At 40.7% G+C, this 15,639-nt stretch overlaps 1 protein-coding gene across 2 annotated transcripts in view; it reads right to left on the reverse strand.

The window, feature by feature from the left end:
- Positions 1-1,393: 1,393 nt before the first annotated feature.
- pacsin1b (protein kinase C and casein kinase substrate in neurons 1b) overlaps positions 1,394-15,639 on the reverse strand; it is a 36,010-nt gene continuing 21,764 nt past the window's right edge. For both annotated transcript variants that reach the window (XM_088338965.1, XM_088338966.1), the window contains exons 3-10: positions 11,273-11,429; positions 10,959-11,194; positions 10,013-10,168; positions 8,153-8,328; positions 7,202-7,322; positions 7,016-7,140; positions 4,865-5,061; positions 1,394-3,673 (exon numbers count right to left, since the gene is read on the reverse strand). In XM_088338965.1, coding sequence (XP_088195091.1) covers positions 3,564-3,673; positions 4,865-5,061; positions 7,016-7,140; positions 7,202-7,322; positions 8,153-8,328; positions 10,013-10,168; positions 10,959-11,194; positions 11,273-11,429 — 1,278 coding nt within the window. In that variant the 3' untranslated portion in view covers positions 1,394-3,563. The remainder of the gene's footprint in view (positions 3,674-4,864; positions 5,062-7,015; positions 7,141-7,201; positions 7,323-8,152; positions 8,329-10,012; positions 10,169-10,958; positions 11,195-11,272; positions 11,430-15,639) is intronic.

The raw sequence follows: 15,639 nt of genomic DNA on the forward strand, positions 1-15,639 counted from the left end.
GCGGACAATAATGTCAGCTCCCTTTATGTAAGGCTCATGTTAAGTAAAATAAAAGCCAATTTCTAGACCTATTAGTATTTAATAATGCATGTTTATATTCTAGTTCATATATTTTATTTTTATTTTACCTCTAGGAGGTGCTAATTAACACACAGTGTCCTTGTAATATCAGAAAAAACTAAAAAAAGCAACAACGACAAAAAAATCATACCACCGAAATTAAATTGTAATGAAAATAAACTGAAATAGCACAAACATTATAATTCCATGAACATATACTACAGCAAAATCATGAAAAAAAAATTACATGAAATAAAAATAGCATACATGAAAATACATTCAAATAAAACCACCATAGACTCAAATAAAGAAGACCATAGTGAAACTGAAATGAAGAAATACCATTAATATTTGATATATAGTCTCATAAAAACATAATGAAATTAAAAGAATATAGAATTAATTGTCCTAAAACGGGGCAGCACGGTGGCGCAGTGGTTAGCGCTCGTGCGGCACAGTTCATGTCATGGGAACCTGTCGTGGGTTCAAATCCAGCTCCAGACTTCCTGTGCGGAGTTTGTATGTTCTCCCCGTGCTTGCGTGGGTTTCATCCGGGCACTCCGGTTTCCTCCCACATTCCAAAAACATGCATGTCAGGTGAATTGGCCGGTCCAAATTGTCCCTAGGTGTGAATGAGTTGTCTGTCCCTGTGTGCCATGCGATTGGCTGGCAACCAGTTCAGGGTGTCCCCTGCCCACTGCCCTGAGATGGCTGGGATGGGCTCCAGCCCCCCCGCGACCCTAATGAGGATAAGCGGTACGGCTAATGAGATGAGATGAGGTTGTCCTAAAACATAAAAAAAAATGGAGATTAAAATAAAATTATTACATAATAAAAAAAAATCTATATTACATAATTACAATAATGAACTACAATGTGAAAAAAGAGAAAATGATTTATGACAAAATAACAACAACAAAAACGGATCAAAGTCAAGCAAACAAAGCTAACAATAAATACAATAAAATGTTAAATTATAAATATAACTATAGCTCCATTCAAATGTTATTTTCAATAGTTCATAATAAAGTCAAACGTATTGTACACAAATGTGTGTCATGCACGGAACACAAGCCCTTTGAAATGAAAGTTCCTCTTCAAAAAAAGAACAATCGCTTACAGTTTTGATCAGAAGCCCTAAAATTGATGCCAGTCACAGTAATGACCCAAAGCCACAGTGTGTTTCTGCTTGAAAGATGAAGAGGCACCTGTCTGGTAGGTCGTCCATTTTACTGTTTGCTTGATTTCATTCCAAAGAGAAGCAAAAAGAAAGGATCTCTTTGCCCCCCCCCCCCCCCCCCCCCACACACACACACACACACACACACAAAAAAACGCTAGTTGGGATAAAATGTCGAGAAAAGCAATAAAGGAATAGCCTTTGATTTGAGAGGACAAACCGATTACAACCTCGTTAAATACTACGATACATGCCAGAGTGCTATTTCCGACCTATGCTATCTACCTATACATTAGCACAGGGTTGGGTAGGGTTACTTTAACTGGATTACTTTCAATTACTTTTGGATTACCGTATTTTCCGCACTATATGGCGCGCCTAAAAGCCTTTATTTTTTTCAAAAGCTGACCATGCGCCTTATAATACAGTGCGCCTTATATATGGATCAATATTAAGTCGCAAAGTCTTGCAACTAAAGCAAGCGGGCGCCGGCTCGATTTTCCCCCGAAGGCGAAGTCGTCCGCGGTGTTTCATTTCCTAACCAATGTGTCAATCATCATTTGAATCAGTCACTATTGGCTAAAGTTATTTGGAGGTAAAGGGGGCGGATCCTTTTGATCATTTACAGGCTCGCATTGGCTAAAGGGGAGAAACAAAGCCTGCAATTGGCCGAAAAAGATGAATGTGAATCACACGTTGGGTTGCACTACGGCATAGAGAAAACATTTTTTACTATTCTGTATTTGTAAATATTTTACTCTCCTGGATTTACTACACTCACGGCTGTAAGAAGACCATGGTTACGTATCATTATTGAAAGTGATGGCTGCAAGAGAACTTAGGTGAGCTATGCGGATTTATATTTTCCCGGTATCTTGTTTTAGAACGATCTTGATGTTTCTGTGATGATTCTATTTTTTAAACTAAATTCAATTCAAAGTGTTTATTGTCATATGCACAGTAAAGAACCCCGTTTCCCTAAAATTACTAAATTTTGTGCAGGCTTGGGGAGTAACGGAATACATGGAACGGCAAAAATGATGTTGGCAAGCTGTTTGGATTTATTTTCATTTTGTTTCTGTCGCATTTTATGTTAGTTTTGCCGGAGATCAAAGCCAGAAGAGAAAGCTTACCACGTGTTGTGAGTCATCACTTTATTCATATTTAGTTTATTTAGTCTTTTATTAGCATATTTGGTATTGGAGTTCTCCAAAAGTAATTGAAAGTAATCCAGTTAAAGTAACCCATTAAAAATAAGTTGTTTTAAGACAGCACCCAGCGACTGGCTAGCAATCAGTTCAGGGTGTCCCCTGCCCACTGCTTGAAGATAGCTGGGATGGGCTCCAGCACCTCTGTGACCCTACTGAGGATAAGCGGTGGAGATAATGGATGGATGGATGTTTCAAGACATCTTGCTTTCATGCTTTAAAAATATTTTTTTCTTCAAATTTCACTTTTCAAACAAATTAAAGTGTTTATGGATGGGTGATTTGGCTTATTAAACAACTTTTCAACACCGTTCCAAGTATCTTAGCTTAGCAAGACTTGGAAAACAGGCGAAATAGACAATGTGTAACAAGCATTCTCATTTTTGCTGGTCAGATTGGCAGGAGGGTTGCCCTAGTTGGATCCGCCCATCTCTGTCTGTCCCTCACCCCCTCATACACCCCCTCCAGAGGAAAACAAAGCCTATACAACAAGGACAGTACAAACATCTTCTTGGTTCCTTTATCTCTTTGTTTTCCTTATATCCTCACTGTAAAATGTGGACCTGGAGTGCCACGTCCAATTTTGTTGTCACAATATATCCCATGTTGTAACAATGATGATAAAGGTATATTCTATTCTATTCTATTCTATTCTATTCTATTCTATTCTAGTGGTTGGCAAGTCTGCTCCAGATTTTTATGCTTCTGGATCAAAATACAAGCCTTGATTCACCCTTCATTCTAAAAATGTGTAAATTAATTCTGATTAAACCAGATTGTAGCTTGATCTCTCAAACTGGACTATTCCTTTAAGGCCAAACGTGTCAAGGACAGAAAACACATGAGTTGTGAACACTGTACATGCATCCAGATGGTAAAAAAACATGATGAAAATCTATTGAGTAAAAGGAATGCACAATGCATAGCTAGTTCTTCCTTATCCAGGCACCTCTTTGAATACCATATCATAGAAATGTAAAATGAGGAGTCGCGTAGTCCTTATCGGGGAAAACAAATTTGGGTGCTCGGAAAAGGCGGAGGTGGTCAATGTGCATCCACGCTTGGACAATTGAGTCATTTAAAAGTTTGTTACAGTGTTTGTGGAGATCAGATTGTTAAATTGGTTCCACGTAATTGGCAGGGTAGAGACCCAGCTGACCACTGTCAAGGCGACCTTTGCACCAGCCTTGCTCGTCCTCGTCCTCCAGCTTTGTCAGCTCGTCACCTTTGTAAAAAAAAAAAAAAACAGAGTCCAAATTACCGTAAATTCCGGACTATAAGCCGCTACTTTTTTCCCAAACTTTCAACCCTGCGGCTTATTCAGTGATGCGGCCAATTTATGTAACTTTTCTAACGGCCGTCAGCGGCGCTCGAGTACAAAAGGTAAGATTTAGACCGACGGAATATATGCGCCGAGGAAGACTGCAACTTCTTAGCTTGTGCACAAACTGTCTACATGACAAAGTTTCTTTCCGATAATATGGAAAACGCCTTTAATGGCGTCAATTATAAGGGGGAAGATGAGGACGGTTTACCGTAATTTTTACAAATACGGTATGTTTTTTTCAACAGACACATTTGCTGCGTTGCGAGCGTGTTCCTAGTAGCGTGTTGGTACCTTTCACAGGCACAGTTTGGAATGAAAGTTATATTATTATTATTAAAGCTCTGAAAACTCTCTCGGTGTACCGTCTTTCTTTGTAAATATGTGTAACCATGTATAATATGTATTTGCAACTGTATATTTTTGTAATGTCTTTATTTTAGACACTTATTCTGATATGTTTCCCACGGGCGAATAAAAAAGAAACGAGGGCTGGCGGGAAGTGGGGACCAGTAAAGGGGAGTGTTTGTGGACGCGGCAGACAATAGTGGGTATATATATCCATCCGTCCATCCATCCATTATCCGTACCGCTTATCCTCAGTAGGGTCGCGGGGGTGCTGGAGCCCATCCCAGCCATCTTCGGGCAGTGGGCAGGAGAGACCCTGAACTGGTTGCCAGCCAGTGGGTATATATATTCTTCCCATTTACATTTGGAAATATACATTTTTTTCCTTGGATTACTTTCAACGGGACCCGGACTCTGCAGATCTGCATCAAACTTTAAGTACCGGTATAATTTTCCGTTCATTTTGCCGACTGTGGCTTTTGAATTGTGTACTTTATATTCAGTAATAATCGCGGAACTTATAGTCGGGTTTGGGTTAAACTTGTGATTGTGTCACATGTTTTAATGTGGGCGCATGCGGCTTATATACAGGTGCGGCTTGTGTAAGTACAAAAGCGGTTATACTCTTAAAATGTAGTGGGTGCGGCTTATAATCAGGTGCGCTCTATAGTCCGGAATTTACGGTAATGAATAGTGGAGTCCTCCATTCAAAGGTGGGAAATGTCAGAACCGCGAGAGACAAACCTGCCCGGAAGCTGAGCTCGTCTTGCTCCTGACCCTCGTAGTCGTACAGCGCCCTCACTCTCACACCACCCGCCGTGTCTTCGTCAAAAGGATTGCCGCCACCGTTGATGTCGCTGGCTGAATTTGGCGCCGTCTGTTCCTCGTCTGACCACTCATTAGACGCCCGGTGAACCTGGTTCTTTTCATAGCTGCTTACGCTAAAAAACAAAGAACACAAGTGCTTAAAGGTAGGGGCGGCAGTAGCTCAGGAGGTAGAGCGCTCGTCTTGGGATCAAGGGATCCCAGCTCGAATCCCGGCTCGTCTGTGTTACATGTTGAAGTGTCCTTGGGTAAGACACTGAACCCCTAATACCCCCAATAAGCAGGTTAGCGCCTTACATGGCTGCAAGGCCGCTATTGGGAAATGTGGAGCACATTGTAAAGCGCTTATTGAAGTCATTGACTTGAAAAGCGCCATATAAATGCAGATCATTTCATTTCATTTCATTTCAACGTCTAGTGTTGCTACCCATAATCATGTAAATATGTTGCAAAATATTTCACACGGCGGGGGACTCGATACATTCATTCTTAAATTTGACCCGTGTGACTAGTTTTCTGTAGAGCTGTGACCAATGTTCCCTGTAATTTTCCTTACGGGTCTGAGCGTTCACACAAAGTCGGTGAGCAACGCTTGAAACAACAGTGAGCAACAGCAATCCCAAGTGTGGCAACTAAGTCATTATCAAACATGTCCAAAACTTGACATCAAGTTACATTTTGCTGAGTTTCCGGCAATGCAAAATTATTTTTCTTTTTTGAATGAATTGACTCATGTACTATTGCAAAGGTTGTACGGCCTACAAACGTCATTTGTTTTTACAACACTCCTTTCACAAGATTTCCATTTCTTTTTTTTCCTGGTATCTTTTGTCGCATAATACTAACTTTTGGGGGGGCTTATTTAGTCGGTTGCACAATACACAAGTGTATTTTATCACATTTTTTAGTGGTAGTACAATGTTGGCAACAAGATTGACTTGGTATAATTGGAAATTATTTGAATGCAACACAAACTTTTTCTTCTTTTTCCCTGTTTTTTCCTTTTTTTTTTTAATTCCTTTAAAAAATTCCTTTCTTTTCTTTTTTTCTGGCTTTTTTTCTGAAATTTTCCTTCTTTTTTCTTTTCCATTTGTTTCTTTTTTTCTCAGCTTTTAACTCCTTTTTCATTTTGGTATTTTTTTCTTTTTTGTTCTATTCCCCCTTCCTTTAAGTCATTTTGTGCATAATTTTACATAATATTTGGTCATATAGGGATGATAGAAGCAAAAACAACCATGAAGAGCCGTTTAGGACCAGAAAGAGCCGGTTTCTTTTAGTGAGCCGAGCCTAAGAAGCCGGTTCTCGAAAAACTGTGCTGGATAGATTTTCTTGTGCGCTGAAAATGTGCGGGCAGTGCGCGATTGCGCACGCGCGCAGCTTAGAGGGAACATTGGCTGTGACCTCATTGAAAGGACAATGACGAATCCCATTAACACAACATGTGAGGCGGTGATTACATACTACTCATTTCTGCTTGGAGAAATCCTAATTTATCTTGAGAGCCTTCTGAATGTTTGGTCAGAGTTGCATAATGGGACCTCCACAAGATGCTTAGGATAGGTTAACCCGCCGCCGTTACAGTGTGCATTCCTTATTTCCCTTTTAGGTAGGTGATTGTGGCTTTTTGTTTGTGTTTTTTGCAATGTGTGTCAAGGTCGATATAATTTTTCCGGGCTAGTTCCCTGTTAGCGCCAGAGCTGCTAAAGGGTTTCCTGTTTTGTTTGCCCCTGGTTGGCACTTGTTAGCTGTTAGTTTCTTTTGTCTTTTATTAGCATATTTGGTATTGGAGTAATCCAAAAGTAATTGAAAGTAATCCAGTTAAAGTAACCCTACCCAACCCCGGTTAAAGGCAATAAAGTGTAAAAATCAATCAAGAACCAAGAAAAAAATATTGAATGATTCTTGGTCGATGATACCACAATGAATCATATATATAACCTCAGGGGCCGTAGAAAACCTTCTCATGGGGACCCTAACCTATGAAATATTTGTGCTGCTTACAGGACAAGACAAAAAAAAAAAAAGAGAAACTACTGGTATGGAAGAACCCGGAGAACAAGATCTCCTCACCTGCCCTGGTCTCCAGCTTGGATTCTGTCAGCTGTTGTAGTGACATTGGTCAACAAGATGGAATCACTGCCTTTCTTTGACTTTTCCTTCTTGGTAATGCTGTGAGTGAGTTCTGGGTTGTACTCCTGGCAAACAATCAAACCTGAATGCTCGGATCCTCAATTGTGAGTTGCATGATGGCGATACCTCAAATTGGGGCCAATTCATGTGCATGCCGGGCCCATGGTTGTTGTTGAACCATTGTAGATCTTCTTGAGCGCTGGACGACGAGATGGTGTGTTCTAGTTCCTGATACACTGATGCATAACTGCAAACATAGCGAGAGTTTTGATTTTGAATATGTTTTTAAAATCGTTGGTCATATGGAATTACCGTATTTTCCACACTATGAGGCGCACCGGGTTATAGGGCGCACCCCCAAAAATAGTTTTTGGTCCTATATTTTCCATACATAAGGCGCACCGGATTATAAGGCGCTACAATGGGAACGTCGACAAAACAGTCAGATAGTTCAGTCAAACTTAACATTCCCAAAGCTTGCAAAGAAGCAAATACGTGTCACACACATGTACGGACACAGTGTCTGTACGATGTCACCAATCACTCAAATGCATCGTTCCAAATATCATTCGGAAGGTTAAAGTCTTGGGATTCAAGATTTCGCTGGTTACTGTGTGGACAGCAAAGAAAGAATTTTATTGTGCAGGGAAACGGGGTTCTTTACTGTGCATATGATAATAAACACTTTGAATTGAATTTAGTTTAAAAATAGACTCATCACAGAAACATCAAGATCGTTCTAAAACAAGATACCGGGAAAATATAAATCCGCATAGCTCACCTAAGTTCTCTTGCAGCCATCACTTTCAATAATGACACGTAACCATGATCTTCTTACAACCGTGAGTGTAGTAAATCCAGGAGAGTCAAATATTTACAAATACAGACTAGGAAAAAATGTTTTCTCTACGCCGTAGTGCAACCTAATGTGTGATTCACATTCATCTTTTTGGATCCACATATAAGGTGCACTGTATTATAAGGCGCATGGTCAGCTTTTGAAAAAAATGAAGGCTTTTAGGTGCGCCTTATAGTGCGGAAAATACGGTAATTCCAAAATCAATGCATGAATCCCACGTTTGGTTCTCTGTGAGGTTAAGGTGGCGTTTAACGTCCAGCAGCACCTCCCTGAGGAAGCTCAGCCTCTTTTCTTCAAATTGCTGAGACTGGTCGAAGACCTGCTCCATGCTTTCCATGTACTGAGGTCTACACTTGTTCAGCTCGTCTAGAGCTTTTTCGTACTTGTCCTTGGCCTGAAGATAAAAAGACAAAAACAAGCGATCGCTGTTTAAGGTGGTGACCAATGTTTCCTCTAATTTTCCATGGGTCTGAGCGTTCTCACAAAGTTGTTGAGCAACGCTTGAAACAACAGTGAGCAACAGCAATCCCAAGTGTGGCAAGATAATTAGATAGATAGATAGATAGATAGATATATAGATACTTGATTCATCCCCGAAGGGAAATTCACATTTCCAGCAGCATCTCTGAGCTGAGAACAATACAATAATAAAGCAAAAAGAATACAATATACAAATACCCAGTGTGACGTGCAAATGCCCACTGTAGCGTGTTATATAGAATAACTAAATAGTGCTACACAGAATACATATTGCAATAAGATTCGGTAATATGCAATGTAGGTGGTGTGGTTTACTGTGGGCTTTTACTCTGCCGGGTAGAGTTAAAGAGCCTCATGGCATGAGGAAGAAATTAATGATCAAACATGTCCAAAACTTGACATCACGTTACATTTTGCTGAGTTTCCGGCAATGCAAAATTATTTTTCATTTTTGAATGAATTGACTCATGTACTATTTTTTCCGAGCTGTTACTTTTTTCTTTTTGTTCTCTATTTACCTTTTTCCTACATTTCTTTCTTTTCTTTTTTTATGGCTTTTTTCTCAAAATTTTCTTTTCTTTTTTTCACTTGCTTTTGTTTCTTTTTTTCACTTGCTTTTGTTTCTTTTTTTCTCAGCTTTTCACTACTTTTTCATTTTGGTATTTTTTTCTTTTTTGTTCTATTCCCCCCTTCCTTTAAGTCATTTTGTGCATAATTTTACTTAATATTTGGTCATGTTGGGATTAAATAAGCAAAAACAACCTGAAGAGCAGGCAGCACGGCGGCGCAGTGGTTAGCGCTTGTGCGGCACAGTTCATGTCATGGGAACCTGTCGTGGGTTCAAATCCAGCTCCAGACTTCCTGTGCGGAGTTTGTATGTTCTCCCCGTGCTTGCGTGGGTTTCCTCCGGGCACTCCAAAAACATGCATTTCAGGTGAATTGGCCGGTCCAAATTGTCCATAGGTGTGAATGAGCGAATGAGTTGTCTGTCCCTGTGTGCCCTGCAATTGGCTGGCAACCAGTTCAGGGTGTCCCCTGCCCACTGCCCGGAGATGGCTGGGATGGGCTCCAGCCCCCCCGCGACCCTAATGAGGATAAGCGGTACGGCTAATGAGATGAGATGAGAACCTGAAGAGCCGTTTAGGACCCGAAAGAGCCGGTTGCTTTTAGTGAGCCGGGCCGAAGAAGCCGGTTCTCGACAAACTCTACTCAACTTCGTTCTACTTCGACTCGACTTCAAAATACCGCATTTAGGACACAACGTCCGGGGAACCCGTGTATCTTTACCTTCATGCACTGTAACTTTGACTTAAGTCGCTTCTTAATTAGTCATTTTGAGCCCTGATTTTTGTGCGCTGGCTAGATTTTCTTGTGCGCTGAGAATGTGCGAGCAGCGCGCAATTGCGCACGCGCGCAGCTTAGAGGGAACACTGCTGGTGACGGTCAAAGAAAGACAAAGAGCTGCGGTAGTTTAAGTCATGACAGAGAAGAGGTAAAGGTGCGGTGTTGAGTCACACATTAACAGCACTGATAACAACCGCTCAACTTCAGCTTTTGAGAAATGTATTTTCTTTCAACGGATGACAGACATTTCTCACCTTCTGGGAATCCAATTTGCACTTTTCTACTTTCTCGTGGAGTTTCTTCATCTGGTCAGAAGTCACCGAGGTGTCACCTTTGCCGTTGGCCTCTCTAGTGGATGCCAGTTTTTCCTCTTTACAGGCCATGTGGTATGACTTTTTGGCGGCCTCGTGCTTGAGGAAAACGTGACAAAAGAATACTTGTGACAACAGAAAAAACCTCTTGAACAAGCTGATAAAGTCCAGCTGTCTCAAATTAAAAACTGGCTTTCAGTTAGACCACATGTGTCAAACAGGCGGCCCGCGGGCCAAATCAGGCCCGCTAAGGGATTGAATCTGGCCCGTGAGACAACACTCAGAGAAGCGCAAGAGAAAAACAAGCTGCAGGTTGATGTTTTCAAAGAAAGGTGCCTCGAACAAAGACACTGTACTTGTATTTCTTCTCTCTCTCTCTCTCTCTCTCTCTCTCTCTCTCTCTCTCTCTCTCTCTCTCCCTCTCCCTTCCACCCCTTTTCTCCCACTCCGTCTCTTTCACTCTCTGTGTCTCTCTTTTTCTCTCCCTTTGTTGCTCTTTGTCTCTTTCTCTCTCTGTGTCTTTTTAACTTCATTTGCTCTAACTTTATATGCCTTTTTTCCTTTTCTCTTTATCTCTTTTCTTACCCTTCGCACTTCCTTTTCTCTTTTCTCTCCTTTTGTCTTTCTATTTCTCTTTGGATTTCTTTCTTCCGCTCCCTTTCTTTCCCACTCTCTTACAATTTCTCTTTTTACCTCTTTTGTTTCTCACGCTCTCTCTCTATTTCCATCCCTCTTTCTCTTATTTCTTTATCTCTCTTTTTCTTTCTCTTTAATCTACTAGTCCGGCCCCCGACAGAATGTTTGTTCTATCGTGTGGCCCCCGAGTTAAAATGAGTTTGACACCCCCGAGTTAGACAGTTACAGGAACCGTCTGCTCAGGTTCCCTTACCTCCTTCAATTTTTTAGCCCAAGGCTTCTGGGCTTTCTTGAAACCCTCGTCTGCTTCTTTGGTTTCCTTGAAGCCTCCCATCATCTGTTTGTGGTACGAGTCTTTCTGCCAGTTCTTCACCTTCTCAAAATCCTCACTCATCAGGCTGTTCTTCACCTCATGGTGAAGATCACTCACTTTCTCCGCCTCAGTCATCAACGACATCCAAGCCCGTTCCACCGTGCCGTACTGAGGACCTGGTGTAATGCAATAGGACAGGTTTTGTGGGCGTTAATGTGATTTTCATACAACTTTGATTTTGAGCCTCCTCTGACCTTTGTCCACCAGCTGCCGCCATCTCTTAGACCACTCAGTCAGCTGCTGAGAGTACGCTTTTTCGATCTTCGCTCGCTCCTGGATGCAATTCATGAGGTCGTTGCATAGCCGATGACCGTCATCGATTCGCTTCACTGTACGCTTGTAGTTCCCGACCTTTCCCAAAAAACAGAACATTTTGAATGAATGAATGAATGAAAACTTTTATTTCGAACATTAAAATAAAAACAGGACAAAAACAATGAGTCAACAACAAAATAATGTCACATATGTTCGAAATGAGGTAGTCAGAAGCAGATGCTTATTTTTCCTACCCCTTTATCTTCCCTATTAAATACATTTTACAAATCCTCCTTTCCTCTTATGTCTAATATAACAAAATCTCATAGATATACTTATTACATAGATCGGATATCAATAATTATAATAATTACAATAATCACAGATTTTATACACTAATCTTCGTAATACCCATCCCTCAACGTCATAACACGCCTAGTTACCAAATGTCACTGCGGCACCAATGATGATAACAACAATAAAAATAAACATAATATTTATAATAACAGTTCTGATATAATAATAGCAACAATAAAAAAAACTTAACCATAGTTTTAAACACAGTGTTTCCAATATCCCATTTTCTTCATCCCTGTATTTCGCCAGTAATGCTTTTTTTGTATTTAAATTTGAACACATGGATAGTTGGACATTGTTTGATCTCACCTTGTAAATTATTCCAAAGTTTGACTCCACACACAGACACACACATACTTTTCCTGGTTGTTCTCACCTTTGGGATTTTGAATTTACTACAGCCCGTCAAGTTATAATTTCCCTCTTTCCGAGTGAATACTTTTTGTATGTTTTCTGGCACTATGTTTTTGTTGACCTTAAATAACAGTTGTGAAGTCAAAGATTGTATTAAATCCTCCAATTTTAATAATTTGGACTGCATGAAAAAAACATTGGTATGATCCCAATATCCTACCCTGTGTATGGTTCTTATTGCACGTTTTGGAAGGATAAAAAGGGGCTGTAGTGAACTTTTGTAATTATTGCCCCAGACTTCTGCACAATATTGTAAATATGGCAGAACTAGAGAACAATATAATAAATACAATGCATTATAATTTAAAAGAAATGTGGCTTTATTAATTATTGAAATGATTTTAGATACCGTATTTTCCGCACTATTAGGCGCACCTAAAAGCCTTTATTTTTTTCAAAAGCTGACCATGCGCCTTATAATACAGTACGCCTTATATATGGATCAATAATAAGTCGCAAAGTATTGCAACTAAAGCAAGCAGCTGCCGACTAGATTTCCCCCCGAAGGCGAAGTCGTCCGCGGTGTATGCTGGGATTTATATACCGGCGTTTCATTTTCTAACCAATGTGTCAATCATCATTTGAATCAGTCACTATTGGCTAAAGTTATTCGGAGGTAAAAGGGGCGGATCCTTTTTATCATTTACAGGCTCGCATAGGCTAAAGGGGCGGAACAAAGCCTGCAATTGGCCGAAAAAGATGAATGTGAATCACACGTTGGTTGGGTTGCACTACGGCATAGAGAAAACATTTTTTACTATTATGTATTTGTAAATATTTTACTCTCCTGGATTTACTTCACTCACGGTTGTAAGAAGACCATGGTTACGTATCATTAATAAATGTGAAAGCTGCAAGAGAACTTAGGAGAGCTATGCGGATTTATATTTTCCCGGTATCTTGTTTTAGAACGATCTTGATGTTTCTGTGATGAGTCTATTTTGAAACTAAATTCAATTCAAAGTGTTTATTGTCATATGCACAGTAAAGAACCCCGTTTCCATGCACAATAAAATTCTTACTTTGCTGTCCACACAGTTGCCAGCAAAAAATAAAATGCAAACTAATAAATGTTTGTTTGGTGACATCGTACAGACACTGTTTCCGTACATGTCTGAGACACGTATTTGCTTCTTTGCAAGCTTTCGGAATGTTAAGGGGGTAATAAGTTTGACTGAACTATCTGACTGTTCTGTCGACGTTCCCATTGTAGCGCCTTATAATCCGGTGCGCTTTTTGTATGGAAAATATGGGACTAAAAACTATTTTTTAGGGGTGCACCCTATTACCCGGTGCGCCTTATAGTGCGGAAAATACGGTACCTTAGCTTGTAACATTTTACCACCTCACATTGAACATCGATGTAATATACCTAAAGTATGTAAAAACAATCATAGTTTTTCATTGTATTGCAAAGTACACTACCTAACATTAAGACTCAAGTCAAGTCAAGTCACATTTATATATATGTAGCACTTAATCACAAAAATGTCTCAAAGGACTGCACAGGATTACAATGAAACAATTACCTGATCTTAAACCAACATGCGGGCAAGGAGGAACTCAAAAACCTCAGCGTGAGGAAAAAGAGAAACCTTGAGAAGGGACCTCACAAGTGGTAATCCCCCTTTCAGGATGACCAGGGTGAATTACATTTATCATTACAGTACACAAACATAGTAAACACTAGGTAACATGTTGAAAATTTGTCCGGAAAGTGCATGACAGGAGCGACGCCCCCAGCCTGTAAACTAGTCTAGAAAGTCTATGACTGCCACGACGCAGCTTCCCATCTCTGCCAGCTGGTCCATGCAGGCGTTCACATGCTAAAATGTGGCCGATGGTAAGCATTAGAAATAATGGGTTAAGGATTGTGGCGTGGAAAATGACTCAATTTTAAAACTGCCATGACCCGGATTCGAACCGGGGTTGCTGCGGCCACAACGCAGAGTACTAACCACTATACCCCAACGGAGCCTTTATCATTACCAGCGACTTTAATCGGGCATGTTTAAGGACTGTACTTCCCAAATCCATTCAATACGTGGACTGAGCAATTAGGAAAAAAACACTGGACATCAAACATCTAGTTGGATCCGGCCATCTCTGTCTGCCCCTCACCCTCTCATACCCCCCCCCCCCCCCCCCCGACACCCTTCGGGGGAAAACAAAGCCTATACAACAAGGACAGTAGAAACATCTTCTTTGTTCCTTTATCTCTTTGTTTTCCTTATATCCTCACTGTAAAATGTGGACCTGGAGTGCCACGCCCAATTTCTTTGTCACAATATTTCCCATGTTGTAACGATGACAATAAAGGTATATTCTATTCTATTCTATTCTATACGATCACGGCATATACATTTCTAATACCGACAACCGTAGAGGCAACTATAAGCCCTGAGTATTTCTAAACACGACTGTATAAGCCTTATCCTTATCATAACTGCGTGACATAACCTCTAAACCTTACTCAATTTCACAACCTTGCTCTTCAAGATTCCTTTAGCATCACACCTTGGCAAAGTCCAAGTTTTCCACCATGAAACCAATTGATAAAACTCGATGCACTAGGACACAGGTGTCAAACAGGCGGCCCGCAGGCCAGATCAGGCCCGCCGATCGTTGAAATCCGGCCCGCAAGACAACAGTGAGAGAAGCGCAAGAGGAAAATGAGCTGTAGTTTTAAATATTTCCACCGGATGTCACCAAAGCCAGTTAACACTTGCAAAACAATGGTGGTAGTATTTCTCCATTTCTCTCTGACTCACTAATTTTGTATTTATTTCTCCCTCCTTTTCTTTCTCCTGTTCACTCTCTCTTTCTCTCTCACTCTGTCATGGCCAGCATGGTCGCCGTGGCGACCGGCTGGCCACGCCCCCTGGGCACCAGCTGAAGCAGATCAGCTAATTGCGTGTGTGCTACTTAAGGCTGGGTTGTGGGTTTTGCGGGTGCTGGCTCATTACACATTTTCCATTCTGTTATGCCCTGTCCTGTTTAGTTTGAGTCGGAGGAAACATGTACTTGCCCATTCTGAGTGTAAGAATGTTTTTGTTCTGTTTTGTCCCGGAGTTTTGGACGACTTTTATTTTGTTAAATAAAAGTTATGATTGTCAACGCAAATGAGTTCTCCCTTCCTGCCTCCTGCCTCCGTTCTGGTCCGGTCCCCCTCGTGACACACTCTCTGTTTCTTTTTCTCTGTCTTGCTCTCTTTCTATTTTCTCTCTCAAATTTACTCTTTAATTCTCTTTCTTTCTATTTTTCCTTTTTCTTTCTCACCCTCTTTCTTTCCCTTTTTCGATCTCTCTCTCTCTCTCTCTCTCTCTCTCTCTCTCTCTCTCTCTCTCTCTCTCTCTCTCTCTCTCTCTCTCACTTTGTCTTTTTCTCCTGCTGACTCTTTTTCTTTCTGTCATTTCACTTCTCTTATTCTTTTTATCTTTCTCTTTTTTCACTTTCTTTTTTTCTCTATATTCATTCTCCCCTTCTTCTCCATTCATATCTCTATTCTGCTCTCTCTTTCTCTCACTGTTACTCT

Source organism: Urocampus carinirostris, chromosome 6 (assembly GCF_059441175.1).
Source record: "Urocampus carinirostris isolate Australia breed hairy pipefish chromosome 6, RoL_Ucar_1.0, whole genome shotgun sequence".
NCBI classification, from domain to species: Eukaryota; Metazoa; Chordata; class Actinopteri; order Syngnathiformes; family Syngnathidae; genus Urocampus; species Urocampus carinirostris.